This window comes from Eleutherodactylus coqui, chromosome 13 (genome assembly GCF_035609145.1).
Source record: "Eleutherodactylus coqui strain aEleCoq1 chromosome 13, aEleCoq1.hap1, whole genome shotgun sequence".
Lineage (NCBI taxonomy): Eukaryota > Metazoa > Chordata > Amphibia > Anura > Eleutherodactylidae > Eleutherodactylus > Eleutherodactylus coqui.
Genome location: NC_089849.1, coordinates 34,915,556 through 34,929,465, shown reverse-complemented (window position 1 = coordinate 34,929,465; position 13,910 = coordinate 34,915,556). Strand labels below are relative to the sequence as shown.

The 13,910-nt window shown below is 44.6% G+C and overlaps 1 protein-coding gene across 1 annotated transcript in view; it reads right to left on the bottom strand.

Moving 5' to 3' along the window:
• WNK4 (WNK lysine deficient protein kinase 4) overlaps positions 1 to 10,034 on the bottom strand; it is a 154,876-nt gene extending 144,842 nt beyond the window's left edge. The window contains exon 1 of the mRNA XM_066586966.1: positions 8,920 to 10,034. Coding sequence (XP_066443063.1) covers positions 8,920 to 9,570 — 651 coding nt within the window. The 5' untranslated portion in view covers positions 9,571 to 10,034. The remainder of the gene's footprint in view (positions 1 to 8,919) is intronic.
• Between the last annotated feature and the right edge of the window lie 3,876 nt (positions 10,035 to 13,910).

Genomic DNA, 13,910 nt, shown 5'->3' with positions numbered 1-13,910 from the left:
GACAGATGTCTAGAGGCACAATATGCAGTGATTAAGAGAAGTGGTCAGTGACATCTAGAGCTCGGCTTTTTTTCCTCTTGGAACGAACACATGGCACCCTCAAAGCACGACAGCCTGTTAAGATTTAAATGGCTAGTGTTTAACTTCTTGTGCTCAAGTCTCCTCGGGCTCTAAGCCCTGCTCCGGTCACAACTACACAAAATCAAGACCTTGGGGGGTTTTAGACGTCTACTAATTACATGCCAGGGCACGTGCCTGAGGCGTGCATGGTATATATGTCACACATGGCAGCACTGACAGCCCTATATATAGCATGTAACAGAGCCCGTCCTGCAACGCCTGATCGCTTCCCTCTAAAAATGGCAATAGTAGCCATTCATAGAGAGACTTTTAATATAAATGATTTAATTACAATCATTTTCAGTGGCAGAGAACTATGCCAGGTCCTACCTGGGGTGGTTCAGTAGGTGCCCTTTACTCCTCAATTGATGTGTGGTGTCTAAAGGAACATGGCAGACTGTATACGGTCATTGCATATTGGCGCACTCCTCCATAAATATTTTCTAATATGTTTTTTAACTCCACTAAACCCAATCTTTACTGCATGCAGTGGATGAATGTCACACTCTCTGGATCCAGCATGATGAACACCTGGCAGCAATGTACCAGTTTGTTGGCAGAATCGAAGGGGCTTATAATGAGTGCCACATCATTTGCACACAGCATTTAGCTTATTAGAACAGATTAGGTTTAAGCACAATTTATTTTAGCAATTAACACGCTCGCATTACATTTTTACATGGGGAGATATTATGTCAGCATCATGGAGAGCAAATATGGATGGATTAGGTTATCATGCCGGCTCCTTCCAGCTGTAGAGTTTGCTGACTAGACTTTGTCTTCGAACTTGTGCAACACATCTCCCTTGAACCAGAAATTTCCCATTCTGCTGGTATCACCAGTAACGTCAGCAGTTAGAGACTGCACCTTGCCGCCAACAGCTTAACACCGATGCTGCATTAGTATAGAAGGAGTGACGGGACAGAGTAGCCCAACACCACATTCTTATGAAACCTGACTAAAACTAAATTTGTCTTTGTTAGGCCATATTTACACAGCAGATAGGGAATAAAGCCCAAAATTCTCAGGTGTGATTCGCATTGCACAGAATAGGGTCACCGCATCGGTATTCTGCCCGATGTGCAGGACACCATACTTCTGCATGTACTATTCTCGTGCGAAAATCATACGAAACAGGAAATGCTGTGAGTTTTCCATCTTGCAGTATCGGTGCAAGAGAAAAATTGCCGTGTAAGGTTGTCTGCACAAGGGCGGATTTGCATTGCGGAATTCGGAGTGGGTGTTTACCTCCGGATTCCGCAGCAAATACCACCCATAGCATGCAATGGCAAAACATGATTTCATGTCCACGAGCGGAAATCAATTGCGGTTTTCCGCTCGCAGGGGAGAAATCACAGCATGTTGCGATTTTGTGCGGTCTCCGCACAGACAGCTTCCTTTGAAGTCAATGGAAGCCGTCCTTCCCATGACCTTTCTGTAATCATCATTGTGGAAAGGTCGCGGGATCCGCATCATCGCCTAGCGATAGCGTGCCCTTTTCTGTACTGAGCATGTGTGCTGGCGCGGCGGCCGGCACATCCACAGAACAGAATAGAAGACACCAGACAGGTACGCGGGGGTCACTGGCCAGCCACAGAGTTGGATTTTGCTGCGGGACTCCACATGCAGAATCTGCCCCGCCCAACCAGAGCGCAGCTTTCATTTTTCAAGAGAACAATACCAAATGAAATCTGTGCTGTGATTGGTTTCTAGGAGCAACAAAAAAAAAGTTTCACTTTATTAGACAGTTCTGATCATTTTGGCTCATTGGAGGCATGTTCATTTTTACATTCTGAGCATGCTCAGAGTGCAGAACACATGCTCTGGCTCTTCATCAATGCCAGGAGTATCTCGAGTAAATTCTCTAGCTGTTCATTATTACTGAAGCACACCCACAGAGCATTCTGGGATTATGCTGGCTGTGCTCCATCCAAAAGCAGGCTTGAAAGCAAAGTATTGAGATGGCGGTGCCCAGTGCAAAAACTCTTATGCAGTTTATCCTGAAGGACACTTGTGCAGCATAGAAATGGATACATAAACTACAAGGCTGTACCAGGAAAGTAAGTATGAAGCCAGTTCTTAGTGTGATAATTAGTATTTATGTTGTGACTGGTCTGTACTGAGCAGGCTAGAATGGAGAGGGTTGAGGAAGATCCTCCGTCTACCGACTGGTCATGATTGCATCAGCTGGATCATGTGTAGTGCTAAACAATTAGTGGCGTAAAAGATTTGTGCCGGTATTGGGCAGATTTCACGAAAATCATCATGAATCAGAACAGCCGATTCCAACTTCCATTAAAGGGGTTGTCCCGCGAAACAAAGTGGGGTTATGCACTTCTGTATGGCCATATTAATGCACTTTGTAATGTACATTGTGCATTAATTATGAGCCATACAGAAGTTATTCAATTACCTGTTCCGTTGCTAGCGTCCTCGTCTCCATGGAGCCGTCTAATTTTCAGCGTCTAATCGCCGGATTAGACGCGCTTGCGCAGTCCGGTCTTCTCCCTTCTGAATGGGGCCGCTCGTGCCAGAGAGCTGCTCCTCGTAGCTCCGCCCCGTCACGTGTGCCGATTCCAGCCAATCAGGAGGCTGGAATCGGCAATGGACTGCACAGAAGACCTGCGGTCCACCGAGGGTGAAGATCCCGGCGGCCATCTTCGCAAGGTAAGTAAGAAGTCACCGGAGCGCGGGGATTCGGGTAAGTACTATCCTTTTTTTTTTTTAAACCCCTGCATCGGGTTTGTCTCGCGACGAACGGGGGGGCTATTGAAAAAAAAACAAAACCCGTTTCGGCGCGGGACAACCCCTTTAAAGTCAATTGGAGAAAAATCAAGTTCACTAATTTGCCCTGCAATATTCCCAAAGCCAAAGCGTATTTTGTCTGCTTTGCTGTTATACACCTTGACAGCAGCAGAAATATACCCTTTCCCAATGTACAGACCATGTTTCGTTTAGGCATATAAACATGAGGCAGCAACTTTCTCTACTCCCTCCAATAGAACCCTGTTTAAGTTGTCTGTCGGTATACAAGATTTCACACCCAGCAACAATATATCCTCTATAGAATATCTGTCCCTAACAACAACAGACTACATGTTATATAGGCGTATAAACATGATGCAGCTTCTTTCTCCGGTCCCTCCAATATAGCCCAGGTATACAAGCTTTCACACCAGCAGCAATATATCCTCTGTAGCATATCTGTCCCTAACAACAGACTACATGTTATATAAGCATTGAAACATAATGCAGCTTCTCTGTCCTGTGCGAAACTGTAAAATGGCTGCTCTTTATGCTGTACCTATGTTATATATGGCTAGGTCATGTGATGCAGGTGTCCAATGAAACTGATTGGCTGCACGCTGACCTCTGCAGTAAGCATTATGGAAAATTTGATTTTCCTGTGATTTTAGCCAAAAGCCCTTTCAGACTTACCTGATTCGATTTTCCTCAAAATCAGGGCAATTTTAACAGCTTGCCAATCAAGCCAAGCAACACTTATCTGGATACCTCAGCTCCCACAATACCACCAATGTGATCCTAGTAGTGACATATTATGCATTCCACAAATGTCATACCACATTTGTCCAAATTGGAGAAACCCTTTTTTTCAACAAAAATTTTAATTACAATTTGACCCTTTATTTTAACCCTACAGGAAGCAAAGGAAACATTATACTCAAAGAACTCTTTGGAACATGTTTGCTGACAACTCTATACTACATATAATACCAAGGCAAAAGTTACCACCTAGACTTAAGCTGAGGCGTTCTTGTGTTTGCGAAACGTTGACAACACTTTGCTTGCAGTGATTAGTAGAGATCACCTGCAAATATAGTGATATCCTATTGCATCAGAGAGCACACATATACCTCCACAGACTGGAGAAGTATGCATTTAGCTATGCCAAGGCCGTACCAACTGGTCACAAATAATTATCCTCCTTTAATAGTGTTGCAACATAAATTAACCAGTGGAGCATTTACGGCAAAAAGCATGAGAGAGGGTATTTTGTAGCACCGATGGGAGGGACTACCACATCTAATATAAAAAAGCCTACAGGCATTTTTGTGCACCACACTTTGACCTCTTTGCGTGACCTTTAGTGGATAATTTTGGTGACATTAGATTTGTGACATCCTCACCACCGCCGTAAAATCATAACATTTCAGTTTGATACATTGAGTGACCTGTCAGGCCAGGTCACAGTTCCTATATTAAGTCTAGCAGCGCTATTGTGCTTTAGCCAACAGTGCCGCTAGGGAGAGTCAAACGTTGCTAAGCGACATTCAGATCGGGTGCTTACCAGTTTGACTGTTGCCATGTCCCCAAAATGTAGAAGACCAAGCCGTGGCCAGCAAACAGTTCGAGGGCTACGCTGAAAATGTGGTTTATCCTGAAGTCTTTGCCAGTTAAAAGAATCAGTTCTTAAAACATTTACAACCATTTCCCTAAACATTTTATGTTCACGTAGCATACATCGGGTCAATCTAGTTATGGAAAAGATACTACACAAAAAAGGTGGGTAGATATTTTGCAAATCTTTTTTCGGAGCCGGTTCTGTGATCCCATTGATATCAGTCGGAGTGAAGCCTTTCTATTACACTTCCTGTTCTGACCACCAATGTGGACAACTATTACCAACACACAGACAGCGGGCTGGGTGACCAGCTGATAGCTGGGGATTCCAAGCGATAAATTATTGATGATCCATCTTGACTATAGGTCATCAATAATATTTGCCCAGAAAACCCCTTTAATGGGAACCTGAGATATAACTTTAGGGGGTGACCAGGTAGTAACAATGCCAAGGTCATGGAGTGAGTTCCTCAAAACCTCTTTTTCCACATAAGAGGATAAGTGATAGTTAGCCCTGGTACAGATTGTGCACTAGGGTGCAGGAACCTCAAGAATTGTTTCTATTGTGCAGCTTTTTTTGCCTGCTCTTCAATGTTAATGTACAGATTCACCTACGGGCACATGGCTAACATGGCATACACAGTCTTTACCATATATACGACTTGTGCGATTCAAGTAGTCAATGAAAATGTTATATTTCCGTTATCTAATATTGCCAATTCCCATTACTTTCTTCAAAGTGATTTAGTTGCACACGATGCATAAAGTTGCTTAAAGAGGTTGCCCAGTTGTAAACTACTGATGGCCTATTCTTAGTATAGACCATCAATAGTAAATCAATAGGGGTCCATAACCTGGGAAACCTGCTCATCAGCTGTTTGCTGGGCAGATGCAATCATGCATTGAGCTGATTTCTAAAGGAAGCAAACAGCTCTATTCCCACTGCAGTGGTCATGCTTGGAATTGCAGGTCAAGTTCCAACTTAAATGAATAGAAACTTGGCCTGCAATACCAAGCCTGGCCACTACAGTGGGAATAGAGCTGTTTGCTTCCTTCAGAAATCAACTCAGCGCACAAATTCACCAACCCAGCTAGCAGGGCTCCATTCTAATGGACCTCTACCAATCTATTATTGATGATGACCAATCCTAAAGATAGGTCATAAATACTTTACATCTGAACAATCCATTTAACAGCACAGGCCATGTACCATTGCACAGGAGAAGTTGATATGAAGCCTAAACCTGATATCTCCCCAAAGTAACTTTACGAGCTCAAAAAAATGTAGGTTTTATAAAGAGTAATAAGAGTGAAATTCGGAAGTAATAATATTAAATGCTGTGTAAATAAATATAGGATTGGCATCTATATGCAGCAATGAAGTTGTGTTACAAGAACTGGTTCATTACATGTTAATTAGAATGATTGTTAATGACTGGAATCATTTCCAGTATAGCAGAAAATGTCACTATTATAGCCTCCTTTTTTTACAATGTATCATCGCACACATGAGATCATTCACTTTGTCTCACAGCAGTTATAGGCTGAGCGTAGATACAAATCCTGCAAACTGAATTATTCATATCATCCTGGCACCACTGAGAGATATTCCCGGCATTGATCCCCGTTCATTACCAATACGAAACAGGCTTCACAGTCTCCGAGCCACTAAACCCAGCAGACAAAGGAGCAAACAGACTGGGGCTATAGGTAGATGCACACTACTGAATCCCATTTGTACTTATTGTATGCTTTTACATGTTCTATTACATATTATATTCATTCATTCAGGTACCTTCAGCCTATATACTACTTTTATCTAATACAATGTATCAAAATCCATTATACGCCATTAGTAATGAGCAGTAAACACTAGTTCACACTTGGTACCGTTTCTTAAAGCATTTTTATTAGCCATAAACAGGAGCAGAGCCAAAAGGGAGGATAAATAGAAATGAAAGCTTTATGCTTATCTTCTTTTTGGATCATTTCCCAGTTTTGGCTGAAAAAAAACCTTGCATTGCAACCTTAATCAAAATACAAACTGTGCAAAAGAGGTTCAGTCACAGGAGCACCAGTGTATGAGCCTATCCCGATGGTCCTTGTGTGTGCAGGTGTACCGAGCTAGCCGCTGCCAAACTCCCTCCTTCTTCCTTTTTCTGTCGGCTCCCATAGGAGTCTATGGAGCCGCCAGCGTTTTTAGGTCCAAAGATAGGGCAAGACCTATACTTTTTTCGCAGCATGAAATTTCGGTTGCTGAATTCAGTCACTTATGTGCCATTTTTTTCGGTTGGACACTTTTGCGCACCAAAAAAATCATTCATCTGAATTAATACTTTGGAAGCAAATGCGGAATTTGCAGCGGTGGAATAAGCTGTGGATTTGGGTGTAGAATGATTCTGCCCTATGTGAAAGCATTCTTATGGGACTCCAGCAGACTAGCGTTTTTTTTTTCCCATGTGTCATTTGTTAAAAACACATACAGCACACGGTCCCATTTTATTTTATGGTGTAACATACACCACCTAGTTTTTTCATGCAGACATGGACTGCGTGAAAAAACTCATCGCATGCACCATTCTCATGGGATTTACGGATGAGACTAGCTCATTCAAGTCAATGGAGGTACAAACAACTGCAGCACATGGATGGCATCCGTGTGCAGTATGTGGCTGTCCTTTTTTTAAAAAGATGCAAAAAAAAAAATTTGGTTTGTTTTAATTTTTTTTTTCAGGAGTGAAAAACGGGTGGCAGACAGAGAAAAAAAAAAAAGGAACACGAAGATCATACCGAGCTGCACATGGATAGAAAATGTCGATTTTTTGTGGTTGTAAGGGCTTAAACAGACAAGTGTGTTGGAGAAACTTTTTGCGGGCATGAGAATCACACCCGCAAAACGTGACAAAGCGAAATGATTGATTTCAATGGTTTCGTTCTCACAAGTGTGTTTCTCGCGCGATATTCCTACACACAAAAAAAATTGGGGGCAGGACAGGGGCAGAGCTAAGTTCCGCCCCGCCACTCCCATTGCAAATGGTGGTGAGGGCCGGAGAGAGGGGGGCGGGGCTTAGTGCACTGCTCCCGGCCCAGCCCGCCTCCTTTCCCTGCAGCGAGAGACAGCGTATATCGGCTGGGCGTAAAAACCCAGCCGATATACACACGGCGGAATAAGTCCTTAGTCTGCACCTTGCTATAAGGACATACACTATAGATCTCTTCGGTTGTCTGCACATCAGTGCATACCGCTTCCCTCCTCTTAGGGCCGGCTCGCGTATGTATAACGCAGCGTTTTACCACTGTGGGCTGGCGGAGAGCAGGCAGATCCCTGTGTGGGGCAGGGATTTTGCATTGTGCATAACTGCATATTTCATGCACGCTGTCATGCGCAGTTTAATTTTTTTATTACCGCTTTGTCACTTAGTGACATTGCGTTAAAAATTACGCACATACGCAATGTAATTACATATGTACAGCATTTATGTGCCCACAGAGAACAATAGGGCTCTACCGTGCGTAATACGTGGATAATAGAACACGCTGTGTTATTTTTTACGCACGTATCATACACATAGTGCGAGTGGGTCAATGTACTTTCATGGACTCCATTCACCACGTATTATGTGCGCGCAATACGTGATGACATTACGCTCGTGTGCGCTGCCCTTAGTCCAAGCAAAACATCGTGACGGAATTTTAATGCAGACTATATTAGAAAGTTAAGAGTACAACATGTACTCATGTGCCGATGCATATCTTGAGTACCTCTTGGAACGGTGGGTCATGGATGACAGGCTGGAAATCTGCCTTCAATAATCACTGGAGAAGTTTACAAATCCAACATCTGGTTTAAAATTGCACTTTTATTGTACGGTATGAGACTTGTTAATTGGATACATGTGCTAATGCTCCGGCGGGGGGCCTATCTATTAGCCAGTAGAGCAGATGGGAGAGAAACGCATTCCCACCTCTGCTGGGAGGAGGATATATAACAATAAGCAACTTTTGGTGAGATCATAAATGAAGTGTAGCAAACATCTGACACCTTGTTATGTTACTTTGTTGCAGTTCTGTCCTACTGCAGTACATTCGATACATTGTAAACCTGTTCTTCTGGACTCCAGCAAATGTGACAGGAAGGGTTGCAATTACAATCCAGGAACATGTCAAGTACAGAACAGTTTAGGGGTAACAAAGAAGTTAGACTACATTACAGTTATACTTTTATATGACTTTTGCTAACTAAGAATGCATTCACACATGCAGGTTTTGTTAGGGTTTTTTATGCAGTTTTTGAAGCCAAAAACTGCACATGTGAATGTGCCCTAAAAAGGTATATTCTTAGAAGCCTGGGGCAAAACCGGTTAATTAAACGGGTGGCACAGTACAAAACCAACTTTAAAATACAGATACAGGTAAAAAAAAAGGTGATTGTCTTACCTGAAGTTCACACCACGCCACTTCCACTGTGGTTTCTGTATCTAGACCCTTGTAAACTGTTTTAAAAGACCCTCTTCCAATCTCAATGTTAAATTTCAAGTATCTCCCATCTGGTGAGGTGGCCACAGCTTTGGTCTCATTTTCATCAATCTCTTCTTGCTCTCTTCTGTTTTCTGTCACTACTGGTTTGGGAGCAGGGATCGAAGGTCGTTCAGTTCTGTTGGCCTCATCCTCAGATTCAGAGCTGATGTCCGCAATGCTGGCCAAGGCCCCTGGAGATGGCAGAACATCTGCCTGGGTGTTTAGTAATGGAATATTGGTAGAACCAGTAGAGCCCTCTAGAACAGCGACCACTTTCCCATCCAAAGATGATGGTTCCTCAGGTGACCATGAGGAGAAAGAAGTTCCTGGTGGGTCATAACCCAATAGTTCTAACTGAGCAGAACTTCTCCTGTTAAATTGGTAAGAGTTCCTTCTAGGCTCCTTGCCTGAAAGTCGTCTTCTCCTCAAAGCTGCAAGAGTGGCCAGCTCTGCAGGATCTTCTGGAAGAACTGAGGCAAATGAGATGCCACATCCAGCTAAATCCACTTCTGTTTGAGACATGGCTTGAGTTGAAGGTACTCCAAAAGCAAACATATCCCCCCTTTCCATCCAAAAGCGAATTTGGCTTACCAAGAATATGACTTAGTAGCCATTCCTTGACCTGTAGACCCTTGCAAATCTAAACTACCTGTGAATCCCACTTAAGACAAGGTTTTGGCAGTTAAATTATGGCACATAATCACTAAATAGGTCAAGATGCAAATGTAAGAAAACTAAACTAAATATGTCACACAAGGAATGACTCAAATTCTGCAAAATGCTGTGCAAAGCAAGACTTGCAAAACTGCAAAATCAGCTGCCAATCTCCATCTTCTTCTCCAGAGGAATATAGAAGAAATAAGCAGTTCCGATGTTCCTGTAGATGCAACAAGGTGTCACTTGCAAAATGTGAAGGAGATAGATGAATGTGGAGTTTTGCACCAGGGCTCTTCTCTCTTCTCACTCCAGTTCCTAAAGTCACTGCTAGTGACAGCTCCAGCCTGTGCAGAGGGAATCTGATCTTACTTTCATGTGACTGCAGTGTGTATACAGTGTAGATAGAGCCAGCCTTCTCACACAGCTAAGGAACACCTCCTCCTCCTGCGCTGCTCCTCCTCTGCTCTGCAACAGCTACACCTTGTCTAGCAATGAAGCAGGGTGTGCAAAGCTGATTCTTCCTTCAGCCCCTTCCCCCAAACACCTCTACTTGCTGAGGACAGAATAATCCATCCTCACAGTGCAATGCAGAACAGGTTCTTCCTCAGTACATGAAACACCTGGTGCTAAACCCTGGAGCTGTCAGCTCAGACATCTACATGTATCACATGCACCAGAAATACACCGTACACTTGATCAGGATCCATTCATTACATGTATTTCAGTGGACTGTAAATATGCTTCTCCAGTGCAAACTTTGGGCAGACTTAACTCTTTAATGACTTGGCACTGTTTTTTTTTCTTCTCATTTTTGGTTTCTCCTACCCACTTCCAAAACGATCAGAACTCTTATATTTCCATCGCCATAGCTGTCTAAAAGCTTGTTTGTTTTTTATTGTAAGATGAGTTGTATTTGTCAGTTGTGCTATTTAATGTACCGCTATTACTACAGCATGTATCCATTCTTTTGATTGGGGTCATACGGTATACATGAGCGATGTTTGGGCAGTGTGTTCAAGGGGGCCGGCAAAGCATTGCACGGCGTGTGAGGTCAATGCGAGCGCGATGCGTGGTTTCCCATTGAAAACAACAGATATAAATCCCATTCATTTCAGTGGGTTCATACGCATGAGTAGAGATGAGCGAATATACTTGTTTCGAGTAATTACTCGATCGAGCACCGCGATTTTCGAGTAATTCCGTACTCAGGTGAAAAGATTCGGGGGGCGGGGGGAGGCGTGGCGGAGCGGGGTAGCAGCGGGGAACAGGGGGGAGCCCTCTCTCCCCCCCCCCCCACTCCCCGCTGCAACCCCCCACTCACCCACGGCGCCTCCCGAAGTACTCGAAAACTGCGGCGCTTGGGCGAAAAAGGGGCGTGGCCGAGTAGGTTCGCTCATCTCTACACATGAGCGATCTTGTCCTGCATGGCACCGCAATGCGGGAAACAAATCGAAGCATGTTCTATCTGGCTGCTTGATCTCACATCACAGCCCCATTGTTTTCAATGGGAGAAACTCCGTGATCCTTTACTCAACCGTGACAGCTGCAGCAGAGGATTGCTTCTTCCCCGCAATGATTTGAGGCTATTTTTGCATGAAAACTAGAGATGAGCAAGCGTACTTGCTAAGGCAAATTACTCGGGCGAGTATTGCCATTTTCGAGTACATGCCCGCTCGTGCCAAAAGATTTTGGGGCTGGCGGGAATGAGTGGTGAGTTGCGGGAGTGAGCATGGGGGAGCGGGGGGAAGAGAGAGAGATCGCCCCCCGTTCCTCCCCGCCACCCCCCGAATCTTTTGGCACAAGCGGGCATGTACTTGAAAATGGCAATACTCATTCGAGTAATTTGCCTTAGCGAATACGCTCGCTCATCTCTAATGAAAACGCCTCGCATCCACAGGGATTTTACATGATGGGGATCGCGATACGGGGGCGGGATTCACGGCCCCATATCACGTGTGCCCGTGTGAAGTTTGCCTAAGGGTCTTGAACTTGCAATTGTTTGATTGCTTATAGCATATACTGCAATACTTTAGTATTGCAGTATATTGTGTTTCTGTTGGTACTATATTAATTTTAACATGCAGAAATACTGTACATGGCAACCTGGAGGGCCTTTTGGGATCATTGATCTTCGATCGGGGGATTTAAATACAACTGTCAGAATTGACAATGGCATTTAAAGTGTTAACAGTGGTAATCAGTGTGAATGCTGATCGAGGCTGTTACAGCTGAGTGTCAGTTGTCAAAGAGAGCTTATACCAGCCATGTATGATGCGTGCTTGGCTTCTCATCTGTTTTTCCATTCAAAACCCAGCATGTTTAGGGAATTTTGGAAATTTTGCAGGGGGCAGGTAATAGTATAAAAAAAAGAAAAAATATTGCTCACTATTTAAATGTCTGCCAGTCCGGTCCTGGAAGCTTCTGCAGCGGTTATGTACTGTTCATCATACAGGGGACCTTGGAGACCAATTACTGGCCTCAGTGGTTGTGTGCTCATGAATGGCATGTGATTACTGCCAGTCCTATGAACAGCTGCAGGAGGGTGGCGCTAAAATGGCAGGATATTTAAAGGGTGAGTACAGATTTTTCCTTTCTAATCATACTATCATCTGCCCTTGGTAAACTTTAAAAAATCCCAGAAAACCCCCTTTAAGGGCTCTTTAACATGGGCATTGCAATTTTCAACCGCCTGCATCATGGCTGAAAAATTGCATGAATGTGAGAAAGCCGCGACCAAGTCATGGCTAAATCCCCTGTTTTCTCGCTCATTCAGACAGCCAGGTGCGGCATATATACGCCACAGCCCAGAATTCCGTCGACTGGCTGATCACAGCAATACAATTCTATGGGAGCTGCAGGCAAAGGGAGAGGGAGGGACTTTATGCTAAATTCTAAATTCCCTCCCCCTCCCTCCGCAACCTATGGAAGCTACTGCCAAGGGAAGAGGAAGGGACTTTAGAAATGTGAGATGCTGCTAAACTCCCTCCTCCTCCCCATTTCTGACGGCTCTCATAGGCTTCTATGGAAAACAGCTGTGCATTCTGGCCAAAAGATGGGACAAGACCTATCTTTTCCGTCCACTCACTGTATGTGCTATCTTTTCTGGCCAGCCGATTTTATGCGACGAATGCATTGGAACCCAACGCTTCAGATGGTCGTGATTTTCGGTCGGCATTTTAACACAGCAATAAAACGCTTGTGTGAAAGAGCCCTAAGGTTGCATTCAGACGACCGTATATCGGCTGGGTATTCACGCTGGCCAATATACGGCGTCTCTCTCTGCAGGGGGAGGAGGCTGGAAGAGCTGGGAGCAGTGCACTGAGCTCCCGCCCCCTCTCTGCCTCCTCTCTACCTCCTTTCTGCCCCTCTGCACTATTTGCAATGAGGAGGCAGGACGGGGGTGGGGCTAAGTGCCAGGAATTAGCTCCGCCCCATCCCACCTCTCCTCATTGAAAATAGTGCAGGGGGGGTGGAGAGGAGGCAGAGAGGGGGCGGGAGCTCAGAGCACTGCTCCCGGCTCTTCCAGCCTTCTCCCCCTGCAGTGAGGGACGCCGTATATCGACTGGGCGTGAAAACTCAGCCAATATACGGTCGTCTGAATGCGCCCTAAGGCTGAGCTTTCCTTTCCCTTTGCATCCTGCACCTAGGGGACATGCCATGACGATGCCTTGGGGCATATGTATCACAATAGACTTTATTATCTCTCTATAGGATAGACGTAAAAAGTCTCGTTGGTGGGAGGGATCTCAGCAAAGACTCTCACCGATCCTGAGAATAGCGGTCCCCCTCTCCTTGTCACTGCACTCACTCACTCATCTTCATCGGGATTGTCAGAGATAGCTGAGCACTTGTACTCGGCTATTTCCTTCAGCCCCATTGAAATGATGGGAGGGGTGCAGTGCACGAGCACCGTCACTCCGCTCACTCTGACTTCACTATGGGTGGATGCGGCAAGCCTGCAGTGACGGGGAGTATATAGAACCCCGGTTCTCTGGATTGGGGGGGTTTCAGCTGTGAGACCCCCAACAATCAGACTTTTAGCACCTATTATGTGGAGAGGTAATAAAGTCTATTGTGGTACGACCCTTATAATAAACATGGTCACATTTTTGTTAGTATTCCTCACAAGACACTTCTAAAACACAGTTGAACTTCTGGTGCCCTTGTGTAAGTGACCACACGATGTTCAGGGCCCTCGAGTAAAGAAAGGACTGATACATCACTTTGGTAAATACATAACATGCCACTTCCCA